Source organism: Schistocerca nitens, chromosome 4 (assembly GCF_023898315.1).
Source record: "Schistocerca nitens isolate TAMUIC-IGC-003100 chromosome 4, iqSchNite1.1, whole genome shotgun sequence".
NCBI classification, from domain to species: Eukaryota; Metazoa; Arthropoda; class Insecta; order Orthoptera; family Acrididae; genus Schistocerca; species Schistocerca nitens.
In genome coordinates, this window is record NC_064617.1 from 286,701,562 (window position 1) to 286,720,825 (window position 19,264).

The window sequence follows — 19,264 nt, forward strand, 5'->3', positions numbered from 1 at the left end:
CCCTTTGATCAGCAGTAGGGTCTACTGTGTATATTCTTTTCGGTTTGACGAACACTAACATAACCAGTCACACTGTGACTGGCTCACAAAATCATCCTATCTGATTTGCATAAAAATGCTTTGGACTATCTGGAACAGGCAATGAAACATAACAATCAACACCCTCACAATTTGCTAGCTGGGTGGGATCTAAATGTCACTGAGTGGGTTCAGCTGCATATAGCATACCCGAAAGAATGACAGGATATATATTCAAAGAAAGTAGCATTTAGCAGTATCCCAAAAGTTTGTTTTACTGTACAAAATGTAGAAATCACAATCAAAATTGCAAAACATAAGTTTAGGAAAAACACTGTTAAGCTATTCAGAATTATGTACAAAATAGAGAGATCTCATTAAAAATAAAACAGTTATAACAAATTTCAAGATAGTTCATCTCATCCAGCCAGTAATAAATAAAAGAATTTAATTCTTGTGCACTGAGGTGTCCTTTTCGTTACTCAACAGAGTATGAGGTGCAGCTTTTCTGATTAGAATATCATTTCCATCTTGTTCCAAACTTTGTCATATGGCTGACAGTGAGCCCTTTCTTGTCGTAAGCAAGAAATTTATGGATGGTCACTGTGTACATTTCTCCATTTAATTAACAGTCCCAAAGTTGCCCTCTTTTAATTTTTTCCTGTTGATAAACACAATGATATATCAGTGAATTACTCTGCTTCAGTTCAGTTATCATCTATATCTTTACTTTGCAACCACTGTGAAATGCTTGGCAGAGGGTACGTCTCATTGTATAAGATTTTAGGGTTCCTTCCCATTCCATTTATGTATGGAGCAGGGGAAGAATGATTGTCTGAATGCCTCTGTGCATGCTGTGATTATTCTCATCTTCTCCACGACCCCTGTGAGCGATACAAAGGGGTTGTCCATGGAGGGAGGGGGGTTCTAGTGCATACTGTCAGTTTTTGGATGTCCCTAATTCTTCTTTGGCTTCTTTCCTTGACTCATCAGCAGCAATCTCTGCCTAGCAGCCACACTTAATTTCTTTTTTGCTTACTATATGAAATCCTATATCTTTTTTCTCTTGCAGAAGTTGTAGAAATCTCCTACAGCAGCATTATCATACCTCTGACATGTAGAGCCTAGTAGCTTAGCAATAAAGCATATGTCTGGAATTTCAGTCCATCATTAACCTAGCCTTCAGCTCTCAGTGCTGTGAAGATTCGCTAGGAATGACATGTATAGATTCCAGGTGAAAATGTAGGCCCATTTTCTTTGGCAGTATTTCCTGGGTGGGTTAGGGACATGCAAGTGACCAAAGTCGTACTGTATGCAATTGACTTGCAGTGGCTATTCAGCCATGTAGAACTGTTATTACTATCACTGAAATCTTGAGTAAATCACTGAAATCTTGAGTAATCTTGAATAATGAATTTTTTTCTCACATTATGTGTGCTTATTTCAGTTAACATGTCTTCTAAAAAAACAAATGTATCTTTAAGAATTCAAGATATTCTAGGACCAAAGTTACATTTTTTAACTTCATAGTTAGTTCTTCTTTCACTTATTTGGCAATTATTAAAGAAACTTTTCGTATCATTATTAAAGTGCTAATCAGTAAAATATTTGCAAGAACATTGACTTAATTTTTTATTTTCTTTCTAGGGAAAAACTAAGATCCTAGAATTTCCTGAAACCATGAGTTTTCTGACAGCAGAACTCACAGCCATGAACAGAAATTTATGGATAAATTAAATCATGTATTAAGGCCCCAGTAAATATTTCTTCAGTATGTTTGTCTTCTATAAAGTGGATTGCTGATGGGCACCCAGCAAAAAATAAATACAAATAGCAGTTTCATTGAAAATTACATTCTTCCTATATTGTATGAGTTCTTCTATGTGGAGAGTTCCTAATATTTTTCTGTACGCTATTGTTTTAGGTGCACGGGAGTATGCTGCTCTTGAGAAGAAGTACCAGCAGTTACAGAGCACAGTGGATAGCCTTCAAAAACAACTGGCAGAGAAGGACGAAAAATACTCCAAACTAGCAAAAGGTCTGTTATCTGCTGTTTATTTTGTTTGAAAGCTGAACAGTATCCCAATTTGTTATTTCTTTATCAACAAGTGTTGTTTATTTCAGTAACTATTGTGACTTTTACATATAGTATATGATAATTTTATAAAATTGCAAAACCGTTCACATCAAATCATTTCCTTTGGGACATGTAGAGAATCCCACAGCCCAAGTCCAGTTTCTAATACAGTCTGCAAGTACTGTTTCCAGTATGACCTTTGTTGATGGAACTGGTATTGGGACCAAGTGAGGTGATGCAGTGTTTAGCACACTGTACTTGCTTTTGGGAGGACGATGTTCCAATCCCTGTCTGGCCATCCAGATGTAAGTTTTCTGTGATTTCCCTAAATTGCTCCAGGCAAAAGCCAGGATGCTTCCTCCTTCCTCTGAAAAGGGCACAGGCCATTTCCTTCCCCATCCTTCCATAATCCGAGCTTCTAATCTGTCTCTAATGACCTCACTGTTGACCGGATATTAAACTCCTCCTCCTCCTCCTCCTCCTTCTCCTCCTCCTATTATGGAGTATAAATGGAAACAAAAGCTGAAGAAATGTGGAGTAAAGATTATTTGAAGAAGATAGGTAGAGACCAAAAGTGGGGCTGCTTAATGTAAATAGAGAAGGAACAGGCAGAAATTTATGGCTAAAAATGGGAATCTGGACTGCATCTGCTGCTTATCAATAACAATGGATTCTTACTTCATCTTTACCGATCCGAATATTTTGGCAACAAATGTTTCAGTTGAAATGGCTTTATTGGAATTGGACATTTGATAATCAGTAATGTCTTCACTGAAGAAACAATGCTGTGTAACTGTCTCTGTGTCAATTTACATGAAAATGCAAATTGTGCACAACCATACTTGTTACATATCCATCCTTGCTGGAAAGCAGTGCTTGAGTCAAGGCTTCATTAGATGGAAATGAACAGCATTTCACAACACGATATTTTCAATGGGAAAGAAACTGTTGCTCACATAAAAATAGCACATGAAAGTAGAGATTTGTTTTTCAGAGTGCTTGAGAGCTGTAAGTCAGTGCACCAGTCATCAATTTTCTGCAGGTTATCTTTCATTTTGCTACAGTCTCATGGAGAGCCCTGTTAATGGCATATCATTCTTTTGCAGTTATGTGGAATTTACATCTTTTTTACCTTGTGTCACTTGTGTGTGCTCTTTCAGCTTCACTTTCATTGTATAGAATTGAAAATTCATAATTGCTGCAGTAACGGCAGGTGTGCTGACTCAAATATGCCAACTGACCAATGTTTGGAAACTCAGAAAAGTTGCTTGTTCCTTCAAAGACAATATGCTATGAAGAGACTTCAAAAAGTAAGGTACACATTATTGTGACAGTTTAAGTAACTTTTGTTGAATAGTGCATTACATTTCAATGTGCCACCTGTACAGGAGACCGTTATCCAACATAATCACCAAGTCTTTGAAAACAACAGTTGGAACATTCTGCCAGTTGTTTGAGTCCTCAGCGATTGAATCTTGCTCCTTGGCTGCAGAGCTAGTTTGAGAATCATCATCCTCATCATTGGAAAATCTGCAATTGCTGTGACGCAGTTCCTAGTTTTCCTGGACATTGTTGTCCGTAGTTGATGTCAACGGCCTTCTATCCCCATCAGCATCACCATGTCTGTGTGGTCTTGGTCAAATTTTAGCACCATTTCACTATGATTGAATGTGACATTGCACTTGCTCCATATACTGCCAGAATTTCATAGTGACTCTGTGTTCAATTTAGACATTTTGCCCACAGTAATCATACTGTCCCTTGTACTTCAGCTTTGGAGTAAGTATCTAGTTCCTGCACCATTTCACTTGCACACTATGCTGCATCTGTTGTCCACTGCACAGGAGGATTCTGTCTGTAGGCAGCCCAGTATATGTACTCTCTTCTGAAAATGTGCCACTGTTGTTTTGCAATGATCATAGTCTGATATGACGTGTGTAACTCAACTTTATGAAGTCTCCTTGTACCTTTTCTTATGAGTTCTTTCTTCTGCTTCGTTGAATTTATTGTAGTCAGCTGGGAAATAAAAACAACCACCTCCACAACCATTGCAAGACGGTGGTAGCAGTGTCATGATTCAGGAACAAATTCTGTAATTTTTTTCTGGTGGTACTTATCTGCTGACCTCGACGCGCAAGTCGCCGAAGTGGCGTCAAATCGAAAGACTTGCACCAGGCGAGCGGTCTACCCAACGGGAGGCCTTTGTCATACGCCGTTATTATTATTATCTGCTGATCAGGTTATAAATCCATTACTGCAGATTGTGTACACTACTACATGGTGGCTGTGCTATGAGGCACATGGGAACATAAATCAAGATAGTTTGACATATCAGTCACCTCGAAATGTGTGTTACAGTAACGGAAATTCCTGAATGGAGCAACTCATAAAATAAGGGAATGGCAACCATTCTCCTATAGTGATTTAGTGCCTGGAGCTCAGTAACAAATAACAAAAAACCGCATTCACACCATCTTTCAAACACAAACTCTTTTTCCAGCAGTATCACACACATTCACACACACAACCAGACAGACACCCGAACGCTCTGTCCCATGAACACAGCAAGACTGTGACTTGCCGTGGAAAAGAGAGTGTGCATTTGGATGTCTGTGTGGTTGTGTGCATGAATGTGTGTGCTATTGGTGGAAAAAGAACTAGTGTTCAAAAGCTAGTGTCAGTGCTGTTTTCTGTTGTGTGTTACTCTGCTCAAAGCATCGATCTGGTATAGGAATAAATGTGTTTCATTGTTTGTAAGAAGTAATCAGTAATTGTTTTAATGTCCTTTTAATTGCCCTCTGTATATTTCTCATATGTTCATATTGAAGCCTCACTTAAAAATAATTTCTGTAATAAATTTTTATATGCCATAAATCAATGTATTTTATTTGTTTCTGTTACAGTGTCAGAGCAAGTGTTCAATGAATATGAAAAACTGAAGAGTAAATATGATGTAGAAACAGGAGCAATGCAGGATGCAATGAAAACAGCTTCACAGGTTAGACTTTTGGTTCATTGTAAAATACATGTTGAGAGAGATACCAGAAAATATTTGGACTTGGAAATTATGTAATGTATCAGACTGTGATTAATACTAACATCCAACTATTAATTGTTGTCCTCTGTGTCATAACATCACTAATCCACAATTATATTCTCAACAGTAGTGACAAGGAAGTCTTTGAGTTAGAAATAACAAGCTATTGAGAGAAATATGTTGTAGTCAATTCATTTTTTTCCACTGCTCTAACTATAGTAAGTTAATGTGTGATTTTATGGGTGGCTAGTTGTAATAGTTTGAGGCAAGAATTATTTTTTCTGCAGCTGCTTAACATATGAACACTAGGTTTCTATGCTATGCACATGAGGTAAATTTCACAATTCCCTCCCAAAGTCAGAATAGTGTTTATGATGGGCCATTGTGATCACAGATAATCTCCATTTCATTATGTATTTTCCACAACTGTAAAGTTCTGAAAAATAAACTTCATGTTGGGAACATCAACCATCTCTTTATGTATCTTCCTGATAATTATTACTACCTATGAAATCAGCAAATGAGATAATGTTCAAGAATGACCTCAGCCTGTACTGTAATTTTAATGCAGCTTGAAGCTGAGCAGTAGCCAAATCAATGCGGTATGAAAACTCCAAGCATTCTCATTGTCTTGATATGTTGTTGCAGTGGTACAAGCAGAACCGAGAGCTGAAGCGCAGGAGTGCAGTCCTCATACAAAAGTTTCTGCAGGTGTCTGCAGATGGAGGAATTGATCTGGTTGATGCGCAGGATGACTTCAGTGTAGCTGAGCGAGATGAAGATGATTTAGCTCAACTCAGAGAAGCCGTTAAAGGTAATATTGTTATCATTAGCTGACTTTTGAATAAGCTACATGAAAATATTGAAAGTGTTGTTTAGATTCTTACTACCAAGTTAACTACAGGGTTGAAGATGTTGAGAATGATAGCACTGTTGCAACTAACCAAATGAAGACAAAAAAAAAGGTTGAAGGTGGTTAGTCTCTCCAGCATGCACCATATGAGTACTCTGATTACTGAGTACTTAAAATGAAACATATTTAAAAGTTAGTCAGAAACCCTTGTTCAGTTTTTGAGACAGAAAGAAGTAAAGACCAACTGATTCAGATGTCATTCTGTATTTGTTTAGCCGGCCAGAGTGGCCTTGCGGTTCTAGGCGCTGCAGTCTGGAGCCGAGTGACCGCTACGGTCGCAGGTTCAAATCCTGCCTCGGGCATGGATGTGTGTGATGTCCTTAGGTTAGTTAGGTTTAATTAGTTCTAAGTTCTAGGCGACTGATGACCTCAGAAGTTAAGTCACATAGTGCTCAGAGCCATTTGAACCATTTGTATTTGTTTACAATCTAGTTGCCTATATGTATTAATTTTACAAGTATTGCATTCCACCCATTAGCTCATTCTCTTTGTTACATTTCCAGTTATGTTTTCTCTAGTGACTGGGACTTACATGAAGTTGACTTTTACTATTTAATGTAAGTGAAAAAGTAGTGACTTTTTTGTGGAAATGCCTTTCCTGCTAATTTTACAATGGTAAATGTAGTTAGAGTAAGGATAAATAACATATACCAATTTAATGATAGTTGATTATTAATGCAGTTTGTAGCAGCTGATTTGCTTTATGTATATCTTGGACTTATCCACATCCTTGAAGGTCCTCCTTCATTGTGGTATTTGTAATAGACAATCATTTAATGATTAACTGAATCCAACAACACTGTAACAGCTCTCATCTAAGCCTTGAAGTGACAATATGATGAGGACTACTTACAAATACATTATTGTAATTAATTTGAAACTACTGTGGCATATTTGAAACTGGTGGTTTTGCCAGCCATTGAATGAACCAAGAGCTAGGAAGCTAATGTAAGGGAAACATAATTTGTGTGTGTGTGTGTGTGTGTGTGTGTGTGTGTGTGTAGGGCATGGGGAATGTGTGTGTGTGTGTGTGTGTGTGTGTGTGTGTGTGTGTGTGTGTGTGTGTGTGTGTGTGTGTAGGGCATGGGGCAACAAGCATAAAAGGAGACATGTATGATTTGCACATCTTGCTAATTGTACGTTAAAAACTTAAATGTTGGTTGTAATTTTCATAAAATTTATAGTAGTGAACACAACTCATCTGTTGAACTGAGTTATAACAAAAAACCAATAATAGTTTGAAGAATTATGAGTAATTATGCAATAAGAGAAGGACTCATTTATAAGGTTCTTCAGGTGCTGCTACAACTGACAAATACGAGAGACCAAGATGGATGTCTTCTGTTGCTAAACATATGTTATCAGATGATACTTTACAAAATGACAAAAAATTTTTTTGAGGTCTATTCCATCCTGAAGAGGAATCTAGTGGCTCTAGTGGTACTTGAGCCTCACTGTACAAAATTTCTGGAAAACGATCTAACACAGACCTTTTACTTCCATTTGTTTGGGATCATCTATATAGTGCACCATCTGTAAAAGTAATAAGGGTGTATAATAACCAAAATACGATTGTGGGCAAATAACCATAAGGCATGTTTCAAACAATGCCAAGTTTTTTCAGGTACAAATATAGATGTAGAAGTAATTTTCTTTAAAGTAACTGTATTACACTCAGAGATTCATCGTGATAAGCCATATGGTCAGCTCTGTGTACTGTTATGATGATTCAGTTACCATGTGAAAAAAAATTGTGAAGTAGTTGTCATGAGTCTGACGACAAAAACCTAAACATTGTACCAATACAGCACTGCCTTCCCTTTTTGTGTGGGAATTGTATCATAACAAAGGGTGCTTTCTTGGTTTTTTCCCCTTGGTTAGAGTCCAATTGGGGGTTTCAGCAAATCTGATCAGTTGACAAGACTCATGTAAAAAGTAAAATTATGAGAATGCTAAACCTCTTAACCACACAGAGCTTTCCAGAAGCTTTCAAAAGTTGAACCAAAGTACACATCCAGAAATGTAGTAGTGGGCAACTGGAAAACACTTATGCAAATCACTAAGCAATGTTAGTGACGGCCAATGCATTTGACTGCTGTTGAGATGACTATTGTGCCATTTTACCTTCAGTCAGAAACATCTTAGAACAGACTTACAACAAGACAGTACTTATCACTACATGATCTATTAAATTTTCGAATACTCTATGGCCACTATTTAACTGAAGACCAGTTGAGGTGTATTGTTTCAGAAGAAGGTGAAACACTATATTAGACACTTCCAGACTATGTCAGCACTTGTGTGCTTGTTTTAAATGTACAGAAAAGTGAAATTGAGCACTTCATGAAACATAGAAAGGTAGTACTCTATGACTACAGTATCAATATATCACAGTTGGCATCAGTCAACTCATACAATTGTATATAACAGTTTGTGGAAATTTGAAATGGAATGATCACTTATGCTCAACTGTAGGCAAATCAGATGGCAGACTTTGGTTCACTATCAGGATACTGAGAAAATGCAGTCCATCCTCCCACCGCAAAATACTGCTTAAGTTTGTTGGACCCATACCAAACAGGACCAACAGGAGATACAGAAGATATAAAAAGAAGGAAAGCACAAATGGTTATGGGTTTGTTTGACTCACATGCAAGTGTCACAGAAATACTGAAAAACTTCAGTTGTCTGTCACTAAAAAAAAAAAAATCCAATTAGCCTGTAAAAATCTATGTAGTTTCAAGAACCAGTTTTAAGTGAAGAATCGACAAATATATTTCAGCCCTATACATATTGCTCCAATACAGACTGTAAAGACAAGAGTAGACTAATTCCAGGATGCATTGTAGGCATTTAAACAGTCACTCTTCCAATAATACTCCATATGCTAATGGAACTGGAAGAAACCCTAACATGTGATATAATGCTAAGTACACTCTGCTATACACTTCACTATGATTTGTGGAGTATGTCTGTATGAGCATTGGTCATAAAGATGTAATTATTACTCCAAAAAATAAAGTAATATAATTAATTATTTGTTTGTCTGCAGGTGCATGCATGCAGTTGTTGTACAAATTGAAATCCTCATCTCCATTTTATCAATGGGCTGCAAACATTTTTTTGGCTCCTTTAGCAGCATATTATGGTACAGTGGCATGAGAATTTCAACTTGTACAAGGACAGCACACACATACCTGCAGACAAACAAAAAATTAATTTTTTATCTTTATTTTTCTTAGGTAATAATTAAGACTTGATGACCATACTTCTTGTTAATGTAGATGCATTAGAACTGTGGGATTCTTCAGCCTATGGTCTGGACATCAGAATTGTAATCCAGAATGAAGTATTAAACATAAAATTAGAACAGTTTCCTTCATGATTAGTTAGTACACATTTTACCTTTCTCTGAAGATAATTATTTTTCAGTTTGACATATGTTTACCTAGAAATACTGTGCTTATTATTCTGTGGTTTGGTTCATTGTAAATGTTACTCCATTCATTGTGTTTTTTAACTTTCCTTGTCATCTTATTTCTGATCAACTTACTACTGTGACTTTGGCCTTTCGCTTTCATGGGTATCTCGTGTGGACTCTTGAATATCTGCCATCCTTGCTTGTGTGTTAGTGGAGAGACAACCTTCAGACCATTACTCGCAGTTCTGGGCTTCTCACCAGTTACGCGCACGGGCTTATATCTGTGATGCGCCTCGTTCAGACAATTCTGTCAGTTTCCAGCGAGCTGGTGGCTGACGCGCTACTCCATGAGAATGGTGCGCTCACACTGCCCACCCCGCAATCTTTCACAAATGAGTTAAACAAAAAACCATCTGTTAAAAAAAAAATGGGTTTTACACCAGTTATAGCTTTGTATGTCAGCTTCATAATGAAGTGCATAACGTTTCATTAATGGCCAAAGTTATTGTGATATTTCGCATATAAGTAACACACTGCATAGAATTCAAAAAGTTTGCAGTGAAAAATAGGGATCACTATAAATTTGTGTTTGGTGCATATTGTACCATATATTGCAGCATATGAAATATAGCTAACATACTGAATTTTTCTCTAGACTTGGGAGGAGGTCTCGGTCTATCACTGATTTTGAGAAAATTGATATTATGTATCAGCCTCATGTGCAATTGTGTGTGCCAGCAATAAAGCTAGAATGAAATACTCATAACACATCATATCGCAGAACAGTTTGAGGTATCCGAACTAGATTTTGGCAAATGATAGCACACAAAAAGAAGAGTATTTTGCCTTATGGTAGACAAGCGGAGCTTTCTTATCTACTTTGATATACGAATAACTGCAGATTTTTCCAATGGAATGATAGTTTTTGAGAGTCATTGGTAGTTGGTGAAATGAGGATTACTGTGGCTTTGCAACAAAGTAAGTGAAGAAATTACACATTTATATTTATACCGGGCATGTGCCTTTTAATAAGCTTTGGGCATAATTTGCTCTCCGTTCGTCATTTAATAAGCTACTGTTTCAGGATTGGTGTGTTTGCAACTTCATTAGGATGTTAGTGAGTTGACAGTGTGTAAATTCTGGTTTGTTCTGACAAATGAAGCAAATTTTGTGAGGGTGACTAGAGAAATGTGATACCTGAAATTCGCCACAGATGAATGTGTGGTTTACAGGTTACATCAAGTTTTAGTTGCTACAGGTATAGTAAAAATGACCACATTGAGGAACTTATACAACTGTATCGTGAAATACCTTGTTTGTGAAAAGAGATACACAAATATTACACAAACAAAAATGTAAAAAATATGGTATACAAAAAGATGAGTGAAACATTTCTAGATAGTATTCCAACTGTGGACGAAGTGTTAGTAAAATTAACAACATTGCCAAATGAGGGAATACATCAAAAACATGCAAGCAGACACTGTTTCCTGGTTTGAATAAAAATTGGGCATAATATATTGTAAGTAACCTCAACATTTTTTGCAAAGAACTGTTTCTAGGTGCAGAAAGCAAGCCCAATTATGAAAATGTTTCATCACAGACCACTGATGATGATTTATTTCAATAAAATGAAACACATGTAGTAACAGAAATACACATTTTCTTGTAGTTGTGAAGGTAGATTTAAAATACTTTCAGTAATTCCTCGAATAATCTCAGAAAGGTGTAGGTCTGTTGAAAGATGCATAAAAGGGGGCAAGGGGTTGAATTGCTCAAAGCAAAACTGTAGTTTGCACTGATAAAGTGTTTCTTGTACTATGTCATTATTGTATGCTCTTATCCATAACTGTGTTATGTCCATTATTTTACAGGTATTACGAATTACTATACTTTATAAAGGCTCAAACAGCTAGCGACTGCCACAATTTTCCTTCTATCTTTCTCCATACGTTCTCTTGAAGTTATAAACTACTTTCAAAGTGTGAAAAGTACCACAACAAATAAAATGCCTTTAAAACATCACACTTTATAATCTACTTGCAGTGAGACACAGTGGCAACTCATAAAATCCGTCAGCTGTGGACTCTGGCCTGTTGTGCATGCACAGCAGTCCTAGGTCCATTGATAATCACGAAAACCCACCGATTTGTACCCACACATGAAGAGACCCAACCTGTGTGCAGATCAGAGAGCTAGATCTGATGGAGAGGGACTGAATGTTAGTGGGAAACAGCAGACCTCAGATCAATGGGCCAGATTTATCAGAGATATCCACAGTACTGGCCTGTGGTTCTGGCCTGTTGCAGAAATCCGCTTGTGTATACTGTTAATAATCAAGATTTCTTTTTTAAAATGACAAATAACATTTCAGAAAATAGGATAACATACATATGTTTAAAAATATTTCTCATTATTTTAACCATAACATAATTTTTCTGATTGCTTTGTTTATACAGAGCTGACTGGGCAAGTTGCTGACCTGCAGGCACAGCTTAAGATTGCCCGTCTGCAAGAATTTGAGGCACAAGAGGCAGCAGCGGAGCTGTCATCGCAACTTGAAGTGGAGTCTGAAAAGAGGCGTCAACTGGAAGCTGATCTTGCAGAAACAAAACGTCTGCGGGAGTGGGCAGAAAGCCTTGCCCAAAGAGAAGCAGAGGTACTGAGGCAAGAAGCTGAACGTGTGAAGGAGGAGGCAGAACAAGCACGTCAGCAAGCCAGTACTGTAAGTATAATGTATTTATACAAGATAAAGCTGCAAGGTTATGTTTATCAATACCTAAATTGTCTTTCCTTCTCATCCTGTCCGGTAAATCTCCCCTGATCCGAGGTTCTGGGTGACTTTTCTGAACTGTATCCTTTTCCCTAAACCTCTTTAGTCCTTTTCCTTCACCGCTCTTCCTTCCCCATCAACTCTTGCGCAAGAAGAACCCGTTGGCTCCGAAAGCTTGTAAAAGTTAAATCCTTTTGTTTGTGTGTTCACCTGCTGCTGCTTGGTGAGTAGATTTTTTTATATATTCATTTACATTATACAATGATTGATTGATTTTCTTCCTTTACATTAAAATGTTGTCTTTTTGAAATCTGTACTTTAAATGTTATATGTCATTTTTTTGTGCAATGAGAGATTTCATGTAAGACCTTTTCAGAAAGTGGCGAGATTTTTGCAGTCTTTCTGGCAACATTAACATTAATTTAAAACCAAAGTTGTTTGTTCTGTGCTACTATTATGAATCAACTAATGTAGGAACATGTTTCATTGAATCACTGACTCATTCCACATCATAGTGAGAGGTCACAGTTACAATTTATGGAACATGCAAATAACTAAATTAAAATGAAAAACGATGTTATTTGTAGAATCCACAGCAATGGAAATGAGATTCCATTGTGGATTGGTGTTATTTTTGAGACATCTTACTGCATATAGCTTTTGAGTATGAGAGGATCGCTTTGTGTTTGCATTAATGATGTCCAAATTTTGTTTGCTGTGCCATGTTTGCATGGCCTGCAGAGGAGCAGGTACCTAGCAAGGATAAGGTAGGTCTGCTCACTTGCCAATGGGAAGTATGAGACAAAAGAATTATGTCAAGTAAAGGTATGGCATCAACTACTACAAAATGTCCTGTCTCCTTCAGGCGGAGGCATGTTGTGAAAAATTAGTGTGGAAATATTGCAATCTGGCAGGCATTTTACGCACAATAGGCTGTCGTGATCTGACAGCCACACCAATACTCTAGTGCAAGTTGAGTAATAAAACTGATTTTATGACTCTAGTTCCTTTGTCTTTCGCTATCTAACCACTGTTATAATACTGTACATCCTTCAGACACTAGGGCCTCCTTTCAAGGAATAGTGCAAATGCTCTGTATTTACTTACGATGCTGCTGATAATGCCTTATCTGTTTATCATTGTCTGACAGCTTGCCATTAGCATGGTCAATCAGTATCATTACAAATATTCTTAGTTTAGGAACATGGTAAGTGTTAGCATGTTGGCAATTCAGTTGATCTATGTACTTTTCAAATTCCTAGGATGTTAGCACAAAATATTTCCAGACATACAGCAAAAATTCAATATTTCATCCAATTTCATGTGTTGTTTCCTGTTCTGTTAACGTAATTTTGGCATCTTATGTACTTCTTATTACCTTTCATCACTATTTCAGTGGTTGCAGTTTCAGTCCACGAACGCCCTTACTTTTCTTTACCCGGCTACAAGGCTGTTCTCCTCCTCCTATTTGTCCCTGTTGTCTATTTTTCACTAATGCTTTTCCTATCCTCATTAATCTTTGTCTTGTTTTGTCATCCTTCTGTTTATCATACCACTTGATTATCAAACATAATCAAACCTCCAAAGGCTGGATTATTAATCGAATTTGTCACCAACTGAGCTACAAATTTACTGTATGTGATTTAATTTTTAGTAAGCAAATATTACTCATGGATTAAAATCCTCTGTGTTGGAGGAATTTGTTTATGAGCTTACAAGCGGTCTTGATGCATTAAACACAATGAAAATGTTTTCAATTCCAGGCCCAGAAGGAGCGAAATGTTCTGGCTCATCAAAGTGCGCTCTTAATGGTTGATGTAATGGGTGAAGAGCGCATTGTGCAACTACTGGAAGAAGTTAACAAGTTAAAGAGTCAAATTGAGGATGAGCAACGATCACATGCAGCAGAACTAAAAGAATTGCAGGTATGTTTTGCTATGCTTAGTGGCTTTTTTTTTATTTTCATACATGAGGCTGATTCATAATAGCAATTTAAACATTTTTACTTGATTGTGTTCTCCTGAAGGAAGTCAGCACATAAAACCAAGTTTGAAAGGAAAACAAATGTACTGTCATTCATTGCTTGGCCAAAAAAAAAGGCATCATATTGTTAGATACCCATGTCTCATCAAAATCTGTAAATAGTTGAACAGTTTACTATAGACATAATTTTATGCCATGTCATGAAATAAAATACTGATGCTGGAAATTTGTGTCCTTACCAGATATGGTCACCTACAAAGTAGGACCCACTTGAATCGACACACATTTCCATTTTCTTCTACTGCTCAGAACATTTCAGACTGCCATTTTCTGAGAGACTGCTTAGAAGTTTCACCATTTTTCCTCCCATGTGGAGTGGAATAATACATTTACAGTTTACCGGTCATTTGTTGCCACTGACTTGCTGATAAATCATATTATAGTGTAAGGCCAAAGTTCAGGATCAGAAAACAGTCAAACTATGACAAATAATTCCTTAGTGATGTGATCAACAGTGTTTCATCTGTATCAGGATTACTTGCAAAAAACTAGTACATGTTCACACTAACTCAAGCTGTACACCTTCATGCACCATCTAATAAGCACTGCTCATGCTTGGTTTGGGCGGTTTTAGTGACATCTCTGAATAGTCAAAGGGACTGTGTCTGTGATACAATATCCACAGTCAATGTCTATCTTCAGGAGTTCTGGGAACTGAGGCCATGCAAAACTTTTTTTGATGTGTGTATTTTATAGAAGATTAGGACAATAGAAAGAAGTCAATATTTTTGTGAGAGGTGTATTAAAAACTGGTGTGACCTTAGAAATTTTTATTGACTCAGGGAAATGCCACATTCTAAGCACTTATAAAATATAACATAGAGTGGTCTAAGAATCAGGTGTTTTTTTCTTTTTTTGTGATTATATATCCAATAACATTTCAGTCTTTCGGATTCGGAGAACTTCTTTTATCACACATCTCTCTCTCTCTCTCTCTCTCTCTCTGTGTGTGTGTGTGTGTGTGTGTGTGTGTGTGTGTGTGTGTGTGTGTGTGTGTGTGTGTGTGTGTTTTGCACATGACTCTCTTGAATATGTATAGATTTGTGTTTATGGCTGTTTATGTTGATTAGGATCGCTTGGATCAGAATGATGCAGCTGCACAACTAGAGTTGCTGGAAGAACGGTTGAAGTTGTCCGAAGCAGAACTACAGTGTGTACTGCAAAGAGCTGAGCGTGCTGAGTCCTCGGCAGCTGACCTTACCTCTAAAGGTGATTACCACACTAAAATATTAATGGAGTGTTATTTTTTTAAATTTTTATGTGATTTTCCAGTCAAATTAACATTATTCACTTTTGCTGTTTAATATTTATAGTTGAAATATTTATTCAAACTAGATACATAATGCATGTGACTCACTGATTGGTGAATTATTTAAATAATCCATTTACTATTTTACATTAATTATACTGCTTCAAAATACTTCTCCCTTTGGTTTATTCACCAACCTATCATTTTCAAGGTATTTGTACCTCATGACCTGTACCAGGTCCTCTCATACCTTTTGTTCTAATGTCTCCCAAAAATCCATTCATCCATACATTTTCTTCTACTAGCTTTTATTTTTGTACTGATATTGAAACCTTTAAGCTCTTTTATGAGTAAATTATTTCATATCCCATTCCACAGTCTTACCCACTAATTAAACTACCCTTTTTTCTTTTGCTACCTCTATGTGCCCATTATCTGTTTTTTGGCCATTCCCCATGTTACAATTCCATAAAGATGGCCACAGCGTTATAAAATGTTGGTTGAGTTTTTACTTTTGTTTTTTCATTTTAATTATGTCTAATTGTTCCAGCAAAGCTGGTGTTGTAGATATAACTAATGATTGAATATAATAGAAAGAAGCATTCCACATGGGAAAAATATATTAAAAAAAGATGATGCTGTGACTTACCAAACGGGAAAGCGTTGGTAGATAGACACAATAAAAAACACACAAACACACACACACAAATATCAAGCTTTCGCAACCGACGGTTACTTCATCAGGAAAGAGGGGAGGAGAGGGAAAGATGAAAGGATGTGGGTTTTAAGGGAGAGGGTAAGGAGTCATTCCAATCCAGGGAGTGGAAAGACTTACCTTAGGGGGAAAAAGGGACACACACACACACACACACACACACACACACACACACACACACACACACACACACACACACACAGATATATATATATATCCATCCGCACATATACAGACACAAGCAGACATATGTAAAGGCAAAGACTGCCTCTGTACTTCCGCCTCGACTGACATCTTTGCCCAAACTCTTTGCCTTTACATATGTCTGCTTGTGTCTGTATATGTGCGGATGGATATGTGTGTGTGTGTGTGTGTGTGTGTGTGTGGTGTGTGTGTGTGTGTGTGTGCGAGTGTATACCTGTCCCGTTTTCCCCTTAAGGTAAGTCTTTCCACTCCCGGGATTGGAAAGACTTCTTACCCTCGCCCTTAAAACCCACATCCTTTCATCTTTCCCTCTCCTTCCCTCTTTCCTGATGAAGCAACCATGGGTTGCGAAAGCTTGATATTTGTGTGTGTGTTTTTTTATTGTGTCTATCTACCAGCGCTTTCCTGTTTGGTAACTAATGATTGATGTGTATAATTAATATCAGCACTTTGTGTGAGAGTGCATTATCAATAAACATCATATATCTGCAAAGATATTATTCTGAAGGGGTGGACACGATCCCTATATATACTGCACCAGTGGCCAGCATAGCTGGTTATGCAGACTATCCGAAAACTTTGGTGTCAGCAGTCCAACCATCCACAGGGTTGGTTCTGTTTCCTTAGGATTCTTCTAATAAATCTAAATGTTGCATCTACTTTTCCTACATCTAGTTTCATTTGGTTCTTTCACTTTGTCATTCTGACCACATGTTCCTAGATTTTTTATGTTTGCTGGTGTTTCCTGTGATTACTCACAAATCATATGATTGAACAATGTTGGGTTTTTCTGCCTGTTTATATACAATACATTATATTCTGTAGTGTCCTATTTTAATAGATACATTTTCAACCGTGCACTCTTGGAAGGCTATGATAGACTCCCTCATAACTGCTGTTTGGAAAAAACAACACTGCCTTTCTAATTACTGTTAAATAACATACTGACTCACTTCATTGATGTGAACTGTCTATTGACAACAATCATGAATACTTTGAACATACATCATCGAACTTCTCTCTTTATCAATGTCCAACACAGTCTCAGTATAGTATGAATCAATCTGAATGTAAGATTCTCATTTTAATAATTATACATCTTCTTAGGGCTTCCGCACCTTGTCAAAGTAGGTTGACGATCCTCAAAACTTACAAAGTTTGCTACAAAAATACTTTTACAAGCTTTGGGGGCAAGTTCATACACTGTAACAAGAAATAAATGTCTAGTAAACATGGCCTCTAAAATGTGTATCTTGGAATATGTGAGGCAATACTGACCCTACGACTTATCTTAGAAGCTAGATTAAGGAAAGGCAAACCTACGTTTCTAGCATTTGTAGACTTAGAGAAAGCTTTTGACAATGTTGACTGGAATACTCTCTTTCAAATTCTGAAGGTGGCAGGGGTAAAATACAGGGAGCGAAAGGCTATTTACAATTTGTACAGAAACCAGATGGCAGTTATAAGAGTCGAGGGACATGAAAGGGAAGCAGTGGTTGGGAAGGGAGTAAGACAGGGTTGTAGCCTCTCCCCGATGTTATTCAATCTGTATATTGAGCAAGCAGTAAAGGAAACAAAAGAAAAATTCGGAGTAGGTATTAAAATCCATGGAGAAGAAATAAAAACTTTGAGGTTCGCCGATGACATTGTAATTCTGTCAGAGACAGCAAAGGACTTGGGAGAGCAGTTGAACGGAATGGATGGTGTCTTGAAGGGAGGATATAAGATGAACATCAACAGAAGCAAAACGAGGATAATGGAATGTAGTCGAATTAAGTCGGGTGATGTTGAGGGTATTAGATTAGGAAATGAGACACTTAAAGTAGTAAAGGAGTTTTGCTATTTAGGGAGCAAAATAACTGATGATGGTCGAAGTAGAGAGGATATAAAATGTAGACTGGCAATGGCAAGGAAAGCGTTTCTGAAGAAGAGAAATTTGTTAACATCGAGTATAGATTTAAGTGTCAGGAAGTCGTTTCTGAAAGTATTTGTATGGAGTGTAGCCATGTATGGAAGTGAAACATGGACCATAAATAGTTTCGACAAGAAGAGAATAGAAGCTTTCGAAATTTGGTGTTACAGAAGAATGCTGAAGATTAGATGGGTAGATCACATAACTAATGAGGAGGTATTGAATAGGATTGGGGAGAAGAGAAGTTTGTGGCACAACTTGGTAGGACATGTTCTGAGGCATCAAGGGATCACCAATTTAGTATTGGAGGGCAGCGTGGAGGGTAAAAATCGTAGAGGGAGACCAAGAGATGAATACACTAAGCAGATTCAGAAGGATGTAGGTTGCAGTAGGTACTGGGAGATGAAGATGCTTGCACAGGATAGAGTAGCATGGAGAGCTGCATCAAGCCAGTCTCAGGACTGAAGACCACAACAACAAGAGTTATGATCACTTATTCAGTAGAAGAGATGTGTTTCATGGTATCAAAGATGGACAAGTGCTCATAGCTCAAGATATGCATTTTTGAGCCCTTGTTTACCAGACTGTTTTTCATGCTTTGGTGTAAGATACCCATTCCCAAAGTTTGCAAAAGTATTTTTGAAAGACCATATATTCATGTACCAGTAGATACTTCGTCTCACAAAGTCACTGCGATCACCTTCCCGTCCTGAAAATGCGTGACATCCCTTGGCATGACATTTTAATGTACGAGTATCATTTGTTGATAAGAAGACATAGGGATGCACATCACTCTTTTGCAGGGGTATGTAACACCACAGTTGTTTGTGTTGAGAGTCAACAGCCAGTTGCGGCACCAAGTTTCAGTGCATAAGTTTTCGGGCATTGCTGCTTTGTTATAT

General features: G+C 37.3%; 1 protein-coding gene across 2 annotated transcripts in view; it reads left to right on the forward strand.

Moving 5' to 3' along the window:
* LOC126251417 (shootin-1-like) overlaps positions 1–19,264 on the forward strand; it is a 298,533-nt gene that overhangs the window by 253,242 nt on the left and 26,027 nt on the right. For both annotated transcript variants that reach the window (XM_049951830.1, XM_049951831.1), the window contains 6 exons: positions 1,943–2,056; positions 4,999–5,093; positions 5,781–5,946; positions 11,926–12,191; positions 14,003–14,164; positions 15,353–15,491. In XM_049951830.1, the coding sequence (XP_049807787.1) occupies positions 1,943–2,056; positions 4,999–5,093; positions 5,781–5,946; positions 11,926–12,191; positions 14,003–14,164; positions 15,353–15,491 (942 nt within the window). The remainder of the gene's footprint in view (positions 1–1,942; positions 2,057–4,998; positions 5,094–5,780; positions 5,947–11,925; positions 12,192–14,002; positions 14,165–15,352; positions 15,492–19,264) is intronic.